Here is a 12,415-nt window from a genome sequence, read left to right on the forward strand (position 1 = left end):
GTCAGATTTAAATTTAAGGATGTCAGCCAAAATTTTTGCCACAGCCTCGCTAACCTCCCCCTCAGTATTGTTCAATAAATAATAACAGGGTGGCAGAACAGACAAATCTGGGGAGAAAGAAAGCTTGCAAAATAAATCTTTACAGAGATTATGATAAAAGGAACAATCAAGCAATATATGCTGAACTGAGTCGGGAATATTCGCTCCACAGGAACAGAGTCTGTCGCCTAAAGGGACTCGATGATATCTCCCTTGTAAAACTTTGGAGGGAAACATATTTAGTCTAGCCAACATAAATGCCCTGCGATGACTTGGAATGGTTAAGTCTGATAGATAATGGGGCATTTTGCCGCAGAAAGCATAAAAACCTAAGGAAACTGGGGAGCAAATATAAGGATGGCCTTGTGGAAACCTGGCAAGACCGATTAACCAGGGCCATTGACGAAATAGCACCCCGGCGCCCTCTGCGCCCTCGTAGGAGGTTGGCCCCATGGTACACCTTGGAATTGCGCCAACTCAAACAAGGGCTCAGACGACTAGAGAGGCAGTGGAGACATACTCGGGACGAAGCAATGAGAACATCCTACAGAACGCTTATGAAGTCGTATGAGATGGCAGTCAAGGCCGCAAAGAAAAATTACTTTGCAGCCAAGATTGCATCCGCAGATTCGCGCCCAGCACAACTGTTTAGAATAATTGGGGACCTTATAACTTTGCCACAAGGCAAACCAAACATTAGAGAATTGGAGATTGGCTGTGAGGCATTTGCGAAATATTTTGCGGATAAAATCTCACTGCTCCGCCAAGACCTGCCTACCACCTTGGAAACAGTGAGTGAAATTGAGGCTCCGTGCCTGTCTTCGGGGTTGGTCCTGGATCGCTTCGACCCGCTCGACCTAGAGGAAGTCGATGGGATCCTCTCCGCTGCTCGCCCAACAACATGTGATTTGGATCCTTGCCCCTCTTGGCTGATTAAATCCTGCCAGAGGGAGCTCAGAAGTCCTTTACGGGACATCATAAATAGATCCCTCGTAGAGGGGCACTTCCCAACGCCTCTGAAAGAGGCGTTGGTTCGCCCTCTCTTAAAAAAATGTACAGCAGACCCGGCCGAATTGGCGAATTACCGTCCGGTGTCTAATCTACCATTCCTAGGCAAAATTATTGAGAGGGCAGTGGTGTTGCAGCTACAGAGGTTCCTAGATGACGCTTCCGTCCTTGACCCGTGCCAGTCTGGGTTCCGACCGGGCCATGGGGCGGAGACAGTGCTGGTCGCCTTGGTGGATGACCTCCAGCGGCATCTGGATCGGGGCGGCTCTGCGGTACTGATGTTATTAGACCTGTCGGCGGCATTTGATACAGTCGACCATCAGTTACTAAAGCGCCGCCTTGCCGACATAGGGGTTAGGGGGCTGGCCTTACAGTGGCTTTCCTCCTTCCTCTCCGATCGGGGACAAAGGGTGGCCATTGGGGGCGAGCGATCCCAGAGGCACACACTTGATTGTGGGGTGCCTCAGGGAGCAGTTCTCTCCCCAATGCTGTTTAACATTTATATGCGCCCCCTTGCCCAGATTGTCCGGAGGTTTGGGCTGGGTTGCCATCAATGTGCAGATGACACCCAGCTCTATCTACTAATGGACGGCCGGCCTGGCTCCGCCCCAGGGAACCTGGATCGGGCCTTGCAGGCTGTAGCGGCGTGGCTTAGATTGAGTGGGTTGAAGTTGAACCCAGCGAAGACAGAGGTCCTTTGCGTGGGTCGCGGCGCCCAGGGAGGGGAAATAGCTCTCCCAACCTTCGACGGCGCACTATTGGAACCAGTGCGCCAGGTAAAGAGTTTGGGTGTTTTACTGGAGCCTTCATTATCAATGGAGGCCCAGATAGCAGCCACTGCCAAGTCAGCATTCTTTCATCTGAAGCGGGCAAGGCAGTTGGCCCCCTTCCTGGAACGCCGCGACCTCGCAACAGTGATCCATGCAACGGTCACCTCAAGATTGGACTACTGTAATGCCCTCTACTTGGGGCTACCTCTGTGCCGGACTCGGAAGCTGCAGCTAGTGCAGAATGCGGCGGCCAGGCTGTTACTGGGGCTCCCGAAATGGGAGCACATACAGCCGGGGCTGCGCGGACTGCACTGGCTGCCAGTTATCTACCGAGTCCAGTACAAAGTGTTGGTTATTACCTTTAAAGCCCTATATGGCCGAGGACCTGCCTACCTAAGGGACCGTCTCTCCCCGTATGAACCCCAGAGGGCACTGAGGTCAGCAAGTAAAAACAAAATGACCATCCCTGGGCCGAGAGAGGCCAGGCTCCAAAGCACCAGGGTGCGAGCCTTTTCAGTTGCGGCACCTGCACTGTGGAACCAGCTCCCGGAGGAGGTGCGGGCCCTGCGGAACCTCGACCAGTTCCGCAGGGCCTGCAAGACTGCCCTTTTTAGATACGCCTATAATGATACGGACTGCTGAGTTGCAATGAACAAAGAACCGCCATCTTTAACACCATTTAAACTGGCAGAATCAGCGCTAGAACAGCTATTACTGCCAGATATATATATAATGTAATTGTAAATTAAGTATTTTAACTGAATTAACGGGTTTTTATATGTGTAATTTTAATTGTTAATCTAATGTTTTACTATTTATGTTAATATATTACTTACTGTTAGCCGCCCTGAGCCGCTTTGCGGGGAGGGCGGGGTAGAAATAAAATTTATTATTATTATTATTATAAGGGTCTGCTGGCCGTAGTTTCGTTTCCTCCAATTCCCAAAGTCTCAATTTAATACATCTGAAGATATATGACTCATCAGAAGTAAAAAAATCATCAACCTCTATCACCAACTGGTTAAGTTTGGACAGAAGCACTGCTGTCCAGGATGAAATATATGGGTCTCTTTTCATACAATCAAGAAGGCTGTTAGGATCTGTTCTAAAGTGAATTTTGAGCCAGAATTTAAACACTGCAATCCAGGCTTTTGTCTCCACCAAAGACTGACCCACTTCAGAGCAGAGAGCAAAGTAGGACACACATTTTGGCATACCAAGAATTTGTCTAATCCTTTATACAAAATGTCTCAGAAAAAGACTGTTCTTTCTCTAGCTGGCAAATTAAACTTAAACTGCTTCTCCCTTTCATCCCACACCCATATCTGAAAGCAAATAAGATTACTGCCAGCACTCTAGGCACATATTGAACTGACAGACCGCACTACTCTCATCAGAACTCTACTTGTACCAGTCAACACCTAGGTTCCCTATCAGTTGTTTTTATACTAACTTCATTTAGATGCCTTTCAGGAACACACTTGCTTTTAGTTTAACGTGCATTTAAAAAAAAAAATCACTGTTTTATTTGGAATAGTCTCTGATCAGCTTCGTGGACAGTAGAGAACTCATGTCCCAAGTGAGCCACTTGTAACAAAGCTGAAGTACTTCTGCAATTACAGATTGGCGTGTACTACCAAAATATTATTTTGAGCTGTGATTACTTCAAAGCATTTGAAGAGCTCTAGGTCAAATGAGAATGGAATCTATGCATTTGACCAATGCATAATTTGAACTTCTTGGAACACTTCACATTTTAAGAGCAATCCAAATAAGCTAAAATTGCAATGAATGTCCTTCATTTTTTATTTAACACTTTTAAAATCAGGTTGTATATGTGTGAACTACAGAAAAATGTATATCAAAATGTATTTCCAAGCATTTAATACAAATTTACAATGTGATTACATTCTCTTAGCTGCTACTGTGCATAAAAGAAAGCAAAAATACGAAGGTATACTTGACTCTGTACATTTTTACTTTAACTTCTTAGGTTTTTATATGGCCACTTGCTTACTAACGTCTGTTGAGTAAAACTCTGGTGACCAAACAGGAAAGCTTCGGAAACCTGATTCTCTCCTCCCCCTCCTTTAAGTCCCAAATGACTACACAGGTAAGTTAGGCAACCTAGTAAATGTTTTGTGAGTGAAGAACTTTGCCCATGTAACTATAAACAGAACCACAACCTTCTCAGTCAACTTTGCAATAGTAACTTTGATTAGGATTGCATGGGTACAGTCTTATTTTCATTGCAAATCTGTATGACAATTGTATTACCTAGCCAAATTCAGGAATGAGTGCTTTAAATAAAAGTTAAAAACATGATTAGTTCTCCCACTGAAATCCATGAAATTGTAAGCAGTACTTGCTTATAGCATTTCAAAGGAAATAGATTATTTCAAGGGAAATGATATAAAAGCCTCATTTATGTCAAGAAAGATTGTTTACTGATTCCTGCACTGGTTATTATATTAAAATTCTCAAGTATGCTTGCAGTTCTGTGTTGATATTTTAGCACATGATGGTGGGGATTTATTGCCCAGTTGCCTCCCTTCTACCTTTGTTTGCTAACATCAGTGGAAGAGACCAAACATTTACTATTAACATTTCACTTTCCTTACAACAAACTATTGTTACATGATTAACTAGGGAAACTGCAAGTACCTAAAGAGATAGGGTTCAAACTTAAATGACAATATGCCAAACAGATACAGAGTAGGTTCCTGTCACAAGTAAGAATTTCTGGTGGGAAAAAGTTAAAAAAAAAATTCTGTGAGGAAGAGAGCTCCATGGATAAAGAATCACAGCCACAGTGGAATACACCTGACAACTCTTTAAACTGTTCACCTCCTAACAATAATATGCAACTTCTCACTAAAACCAGCTTTCCTTCTAAAGGATATGAAAGTAGCAAATGTAATACCAACCTTTAAGTCCAGATAAAATCTAGGAAATTTTATGCTGTTGAGATAAATTTCTGTTTCAAGTACCGGTAACTTTTTTTTTGGAGGGGGGGGGTATAATTAAAGAAACAAAATGTTATTAAGCACAAAGACAAAGAAGTCCTAACAAAGAAATATCAACATTGTTTCTGTAAAGGGGGATCCTGTCTGACCACTCTTTTCAAGTTCTCCAGAAAGTTAATACATAGACAAGGGTATTTCAGCAGACATTATATATCCAAAATTCTTTTTGGATAAAGTCCTTCACTAGAAACTCTTGAATAAACTTAAGGCAGATTTGCATGTTACAAAGTCACTGTAGCAGATCACCTCCAGGATTCTTGAGCCAGACGTACACCTGCCGTTCCATACTGGGAACTCCATTACCAGGTGTGCTCAGCCCTGATTCAAATCTGGATTGAGGCATACAAACAGAAAGGACTTCCACCTGCTCCACTGCACTCTTTTACTTACCTCCAGGGAACCACTACTCCATTAAGACATTATATGTAAAATAAGCTTCTTCAACATGAAAAACAATGGTTCCCGGGAACTGTTTCAGGTCAGGAGAAGAAAATGGGTGGGATGCTGAAGTCCATTTTTTGTGTGCCACAGTCCTTTTCTTTGTGTGACACAGTTCAACTCTCAATCAGGTGATTTTTTGCATGCCTGGGAATTAAGATTCCCAGCTGGGAGCTCCCAGAATACTTTGGCAGAAAATCTGTGGGAGGGAGGGGCACATAGGTAAAGTGGTGTGAAATGGCTCTTAAAAGTCATGAAACAAGAAGATGAGCCCTTTCATGTAATAGAAATTGGTTAAACAATAGGAAGCAATGAGTGGATAAATGGCGAGTTTTCAAAATGGAGGAAAGAAATGGTGTTCTATTGGGATCAGTATTAGGACTGGTGCTATTCATTTTCTTCATAAATGATCAAAAATTGGAGGTGAACAACAAACTAGCCAAGTTTGCTGATGGTACCATGTTATTCAGGATGGTGTTCACATTTCCCAACCACCTTGAGTTTGCAACAGGGAAGTTCAGACATCCAGACATGCAGGGTGAAAGCACCAACATCCGCAAAGACCAGACTTTCCCCAGTGTCAAATAACTCCAATTCGAAGACAGGTGAGAACAGGGTGCCAACTGGGGAACAGGAGGCAGATGTTACTGTCTGGTCATGCATTTTAAATCCAGAAGGGGATAGCAATCACTCCAGCTCAAACAGCTCATCGCCGCTTTAGAATGAGTAATGCTCCTTAAGGCAAGGCATTTCACATTCAAACTATGTAGCACAAAAAGATCACTGAAATAAAATCCTCTTACAATGTACACTTTTTACATAATGTCGTTTTAAGTACTAACAATACAACATTTCAGTATTCTACTTTTTTCATGCATTCTCTAGCATATTATGTAGCTCTTCACTGCAAACGTGACATTTTGCAATGTCCTTTGCCTTTCTTTCAACAATATACACCTAGTCCAGTATTTTAGATTGGAATTAAGAAAATTACATATATATGATGAATACACTTACCAAAACTTCTGTTTCACTGATCATGCTTACTTAATTAATCAGTGAGTTTCATTACATTTTGTACTCATGATCTATGCCTTACAACCACAGTTCTGATTTTTCTGAACAGATAAGACACAATTTTCAGTTTTATCACAGTTACAGTCGTGATTAGACATCACATTTCCTGGTGATGATTAACAATAAAAAACCTTCTCAGTCCAATTAAAAGGGCTGGTCATTATTTTTAAAAGCCTGGTATGGGTCCATATGTCCAATATCTCTTCATCAACTAGAGTTACTGTCAAGGGCTCTGTGCCAAGCCTCAAAACCACCTTCTGAAGTGCAAGGGCAGCGATAAGGAATGGGAGCCTCAACTTCAAAATGCACCTTCCTGTAAGCCTTTTGCTTGCCACACCAAAAAAAATTTTTATTGATTCTGAGATCACAACTTGTACCCTGGATATGTATCGTGGATTTTATATTAATTTTGCTTTTTACTTGCTAGCTACTCTATATAAAATATCTACATTGGCTTCCAATTGAAATAATTAAGCAACCATATGAAACAATAAATATCAAAACAATCATAAAAGGAGCATATAAGAGTAAAAAGCAAGCACTAAAAGATCCACAACAGCAGCCATAACCAAACACTGAAAGCTGTGCAATAAAGGAATCTCAAGGATATTTTAAAATACAGAACTATTACAACCAGCATATGTATATAAGATTTTTCACAGGTTTTCCAATAGCCCCCCCTCACCCTTCTTGCAGGCTGTCAATTTAATCAATAACATTAACAATTGTGAGAAAGAACAACGACACTTGGAATGGTGCAGGTTTTGATTAAGGCTGCTTTCACATTAATCACCTTATATGTTGAATACACTAACAAAGAGAGCTAGTTTGGTGTAGTGGTTAAGTTTGTGGACTCTTATCTGGGAGAACCAGGTTTATTCCCCACTCCTCCACTTACAGCTGCTGGGATGGCCTTGGGTCAGCCATAGCTATCGCAGGGGTTGTCCTTGAAAGGGCAGCTGCTGTAAGAACCCTCTCAGCCCCACCCAGCTCAAAGGGTGTCTGTTGTGGGGGGAGAAGATATAGGAGATTGTAAACCGCTTTGAGTCTCTGATTCAGAGAAGGGCGGGGTATAAATCTGCAGTCGTCATCTTCTACAATCATTTGCAAGTTGATTTTTCTGTGTGAAAAACAACAGCTCAAGCGTATTGAAACTGCATTATCCAACAAATGTGAAAGCAGCCTAGCCTTGTTCCTAAGAGGTCAGGACACAGAATGCAAATACTGAATCAGACCTTTTATTATGTATGAACATGAACATATGAAGCTGCCTTATACTGAATCAGACCCTCGGTCCATCAAAGTCAGTATTGTCTTCTCAGACTGGCAGCAGCTCTCCAGGGTCTCAAGCTGAGGTTTTTCACACCTATTTGCCTGGACCCTTTTTTGGAGATGCCGGGGATTGAACCTGGGGCCTTCTGCTTCCCAAGCAGATGCTCTACCACTGAGCCTACTGTCCTCCCCACAGTCTATATGACAGGCACAGATATCCCCTCCCCCTGTATAATGCAGATAATCCTGCCTCATTTCCCTTTTTCCATCTCCCATCAATTGGCTAAAAAGAATGCACTGCTCCTGTCTTGCACAAGAAAAGTCCTTCTAACTGCTGTACAGCAAACGTGTCCAATGGCTTTCAAGTTTATTTAAATTTATATCCTGCCCTTCCCACCGAAGTGGCTCAGGGCGGCTCACAACACATAAAAATCTAACAATTTTTGAATTTAAAACATCTTACACAGTTAAAACAGTAAAATAATAAAACATATAACGGCGGTCTATCAGAACTACACTCAGCTTCCAATGCCAGTTAATTATAAGCCAGCAGAAAGAGGGTTGTCTTACAGGCCCTGTGGAACTGGCCAAGGTCCCACAGGGCCCTCACCTCTTCCGGCAGTTGGTTCCACCAGAAAGGAGCCGTTACAGAGACGTTGGTATTCTGGATTTATTTCAAATTCTTGAAGGTAGATTATAATAGAAAGTGGGAAAAAAGCACAAACTGAGCTGACACAAGAGGAAAAGCACAAGTCCCCTCTTTTAACTTCAGCTGTGCTGAAGATTCCAGTAACCATCTATGTCAAAGGGAACATTCAATAAATGCTTTCTGCCATGGAGATAAGCATTAAGGCTGGGCTACCTTCCTTCCTTCTGAATAGAGAATCAGCGCACCACATTAGCCTGTATCATTCCCCTTAGATGATGGTGCTCAGCCTCACCATTACGGCAAATACTAGGGCTGCTTTTCACTCCAATCTCTAGAATGCTATTAACTATACTAAATGTTATTTCCTTATTTCGGCTCCTTTCTCATATCTGAATACAAAAATCGAAGGATATTCATGATTTGGCATGCAGCTGTTAAACTGAAATTACAATTTGTATGAAAAGGTCAAACTTTGCTACTTCCCTAGTTGTCCTATATAATACATTTCCTACATCTGTGTATGTGGGGAAAATACTGACTGAAGGTGGTGCCTCTTTGCCAGTTTCTAGCATTTCCTTTACTACTAAAATGGGCATTCTCATTTGACAGGTGGTTGTCATGGTTTTTTTTTTCCTTAGCAAAGGATCTGTGCTTTTTACTAGCTGCAAGACAGGGAAACTTTAAAGAGATACAACTTGAGAGAGGGGGAATGGAAGTGCAATAAATGAGGAAAGCTTCATACTACACTAAGAAACTAATCAGTTGTTAATGAATGAAACAAAAGCACTACCAAGAAAAGCAGTTCTTTTGTAGAAGGGAAAACGTCATCAGGTGCTGTTTGCCAGCACTCTACAACAAAGAGGACAACGCTAGCTGTTAACATTTTCTGATCAGTAAAGTTCTCTTCTATGCAAAACACCCAACCTGATCCTCATCGTGTTTATTTAGCATTATGTCTCCATGAGTTTTTTGCTTCCTACTAGAACATACATGCAATTCTAAGCATTGGGCTGCAACTTTAAGCATTTTACTATACAGCAATTCTCACTGAAATAGTGAGACTTTTTTCCAGATAAATGTGCTGAGGATTGGAGTATACAACTATAAACCTGCACAAATTAAGAGGCAAAACAGGAAGTGCTGGGATGGGAGATCCATGACTAGAACCACTGGAACCCTTTAAGAACTCTGTAAAAACTTGCACATACTACATTCAAGGTATACCGGTATTTCTACTCCAAGACAAAGTCCTAAAACAGTGTAGAAAAACTGCTGCAAAGAGAATTTATTTGTAGTGGCAAAAGTCACTTGAATAACATGTACCAGCAGGGTTTCTGTAAAGTTTTTTTTTAATTGAAAGAAATTGGTATTAGAAAACTAATATACTTCCCTGAATTTTAAATGAATTAAACTTTTGCACCTTACGGTATTTTCCTACCCCAAGAACATATCTCTCTGTGGGGAGGATCATGTGATAAGAAAAAGCCAACAGGTTCTCATGATGGATTGTATCACTCCAGAGCAATCAAAAATAGTCCCCTGACGTAGTGTTTTCATGTGGTATTTATTACCCAATATGTAAAATTAGCTTGAGGCAAAAAAAAATGTACCCCAAAGGCAAACTGAACAGAATTTTGTTTAGAGGGGAAGAAAAAACCCTGTAAATTATAACTGGTTGTAGTCTGGGGATGCTGTTAACTACTGTAAGGTGATAATGCCCTAAGGGACAAAAACACAACAAATTCATGGCTGATAGGCTTATAAAGCTTTAAGGTGAATAGTTTCCCTAAATCGTTTAATTTGGATCAGAACTGTGGTCATAACCATGGGATAAGAGGGTATAACACTTAATCCCACATGATTTCAATAATCAAACTAGAGCTCCCCCTCCTCCAAGCCTTGCACAATGTTGGTAGCTGTAGTAAGGAAAACAGTCAAGACCACCATTGTGCTTCTTTTTGTAATAGGGCAATTTTCAATAGCAAAAACAAGCAAGTACAGAAGAAAACACACACACCCTCCACTGCCATTTCCCAATCCAAATATGGCCCTGGATGTAGCTATTCACCCTTTAAAAATTCTAAAAACATCCAAACGCTGTTCTCACAGAATAATATCCATTTTGGGCCTCACTTAGGACAGACTGGCATTTGGTGGTTACATTCCAGTGATGTTAATATGGACTGCAACTTGCAAATTAAACTTGATACATCAAGCGTACCTACCAGGTAGACGAAACCCTACAGAAATAAATGGAACTTACTTTTGATTCCATACATACTGCTCTGCTCATGTGCCTATGATCAGTCTCACTCAGGAAACAGAACTGTCTCTGTCCTAACCTACTCTACACCTGCAGCAGATGGAAGTGTTCTAGAGGACTTAAATACAGATGATGGGCACCATTTTTGAACAAGCCTCTTTTTAAAAACAAAACTCCCCATGCTTCTGGCTGCCAACCTCCAAGTGGGGTCAGGAGATCTCCTGGAATTGCAACTGATGTTCAGCCCACATAAATCATTTCACCTGTTGAAAATGGCTGCTTTGTTGGGCAGGATCTTCTATGGTGTTATATCCCCAAGGTTCCTCCCCTTCCTCAAACCCACCCTCCCCAGGCTGCCAGCTCTGGGTGCGGAAACATCTGGAGATTTTGGGGGTGTAGCCTAGGGCAGGCGAGGTTTGGGGAAGAGAGTGTCCTCAAGCAGGATACAATGCCATAGAGTCCACTCTCCAAAGCCGTCATCTTTTCCAGGAGAACGGATCTCTGTCAGTTGTAATAGCAGGAGATCTCCAGGCCCCACCTGGAGGCCAGGCTCCACCTTCAAGTTTTCATAATCCTCCCAACAAGGAGCAAGACAAATCAGGATCCTTTCACTAGCATCCTAAATTGTGAAGTCTTAAAAAAATAAAAACTCAGATCAGGGGTTGTTTTGTACAAAAATAGGTGGTGGCGCTCACCCAGGGATTGTTATGCAGTTGTACCTACTATTCAATGGACAAGGTGGGCAGGAGGAGGGGGAACCCTCAGAAAGGTTCAGCTGTGCTCCTGTGAGCTCCTGCTGAATTCGAGGCCTGACTCAGATGCCATTATCCATTAACCTTGTCTCTGCAAACCAAAGGCGCTACACAGTCCAGTGCATTGCGCGCAGGCCCCCGTCCCTCTTCCCCCGCGGCCAATAGGGGGCGCGCCCGTGTTTCTTCCCCCCGCCTCACCTGATATAGGGGAAGAGCGGCTCCACATGGCCGCACAGCACGGCGATCACGTAGGAGATGATGAAGGCGGCCGAAGACCAGGACACCAGCAGCGTGGGGACGAAGGCCACTCCCTGCATAAAGGCGCAGGGCATCCTCCCGCGCCACCCAGGGCGGGTCCCCTTGGGGATCAGCGGCTGCCTTTCGCCGGCAATGGGCATGGAGGCGGAGGCTGCGCGGCTTGGAGGGCTCGCGGGTGAAGTCACAAAGCGCTTGAAGTCACACCAGTTTCCCCTGCAGGGGCCTCGGCCTGACGAACACACAAACACCCACTCTCTCTTCACTTGTCTCCGCAGGGGGACTGGCCTCACTTTCCCGCGCTATTCTTCCCTCACGGGGTCGCTTCGGAAAGAGCGCGCAACCATTTGTCTGTTCTGCCTCCCTCACACTCGCTCACGTCTGCCCTGGGGGAAAGGTGTTCCTCCCACGCCCCCCAATTGATCTTCCCGCTTTTTCAAGCACGCGGCTCTCGAGGGTCAGCCGCGATACGGTCCTCGTTGCTACAAGGACAGACCCAGAGAAACCTGAGGCTCGCTTCCCGGCACCACGAAATCTCATCCGCGCCAACCGAGCAGGATCCGCTTTCTCCACCACCTCCACAGGGAAATTTCTCAAGCGCAAATGGACGCTTCTTCAGATGGACCCGGGCGAGCTTGCGGGGCTTCCTTTGCCCTCTGAAGAATCTGGAGGTGGTTTCTCTTCACTGACAGAGAGCGCGTCTCCTCCCCTCCCCTTCCCCCCCCCACCCACTCAGGCGCACATGCTGTGCAAAAGTCTTCAGTCCCCGCAGCTCTCAGGCGGAGTTTCCTGGGGCGCAACAACTGGGTGGAAAAAATCCCCCCTGCCTGCCTCCCCGCGCGCCGGGAGATGAGATTGTGCAATTC

The 12,415-nt window shown here is 43.8% G+C and overlaps 1 protein-coding gene across 2 annotated transcripts in view; it reads right to left on the reverse strand.

Moving 5' to 3' along the window:
* Nucleotides 1-11,963, reverse strand: part of DRAM1 (DNA damage regulated autophagy modulator 1) — a 32,385-nt gene extending 20,422 nt beyond the window's left edge. Inside the window, exon 1 of one of the 2 annotated variants that reach the window (XM_060245618.1) lies at nt 11,493-11,963. In XM_060245618.1, the coding sequence (XP_060101601.1) occupies nt 11,493-11,692 (200 nt within the window). In that variant the 5' untranslated portion in view covers nt 11,693-11,963. The remainder of the gene's footprint in view (nt 1-11,492) is intronic. The other variant, XM_060245619.1, reaches the window with a different exon arrangement.
* Between the last annotated feature and the right edge of the window lie 452 nt (nt 11,964-12,415).

Source organism: Heteronotia binoei, chromosome 8 (assembly GCF_032191835.1).
Source record: "Heteronotia binoei isolate CCM8104 ecotype False Entrance Well chromosome 8, APGP_CSIRO_Hbin_v1, whole genome shotgun sequence".
Classification (NCBI taxonomy): domain Eukaryota; kingdom Metazoa; phylum Chordata; class Lepidosauria; order Squamata; family Gekkonidae; genus Heteronotia; species Heteronotia binoei.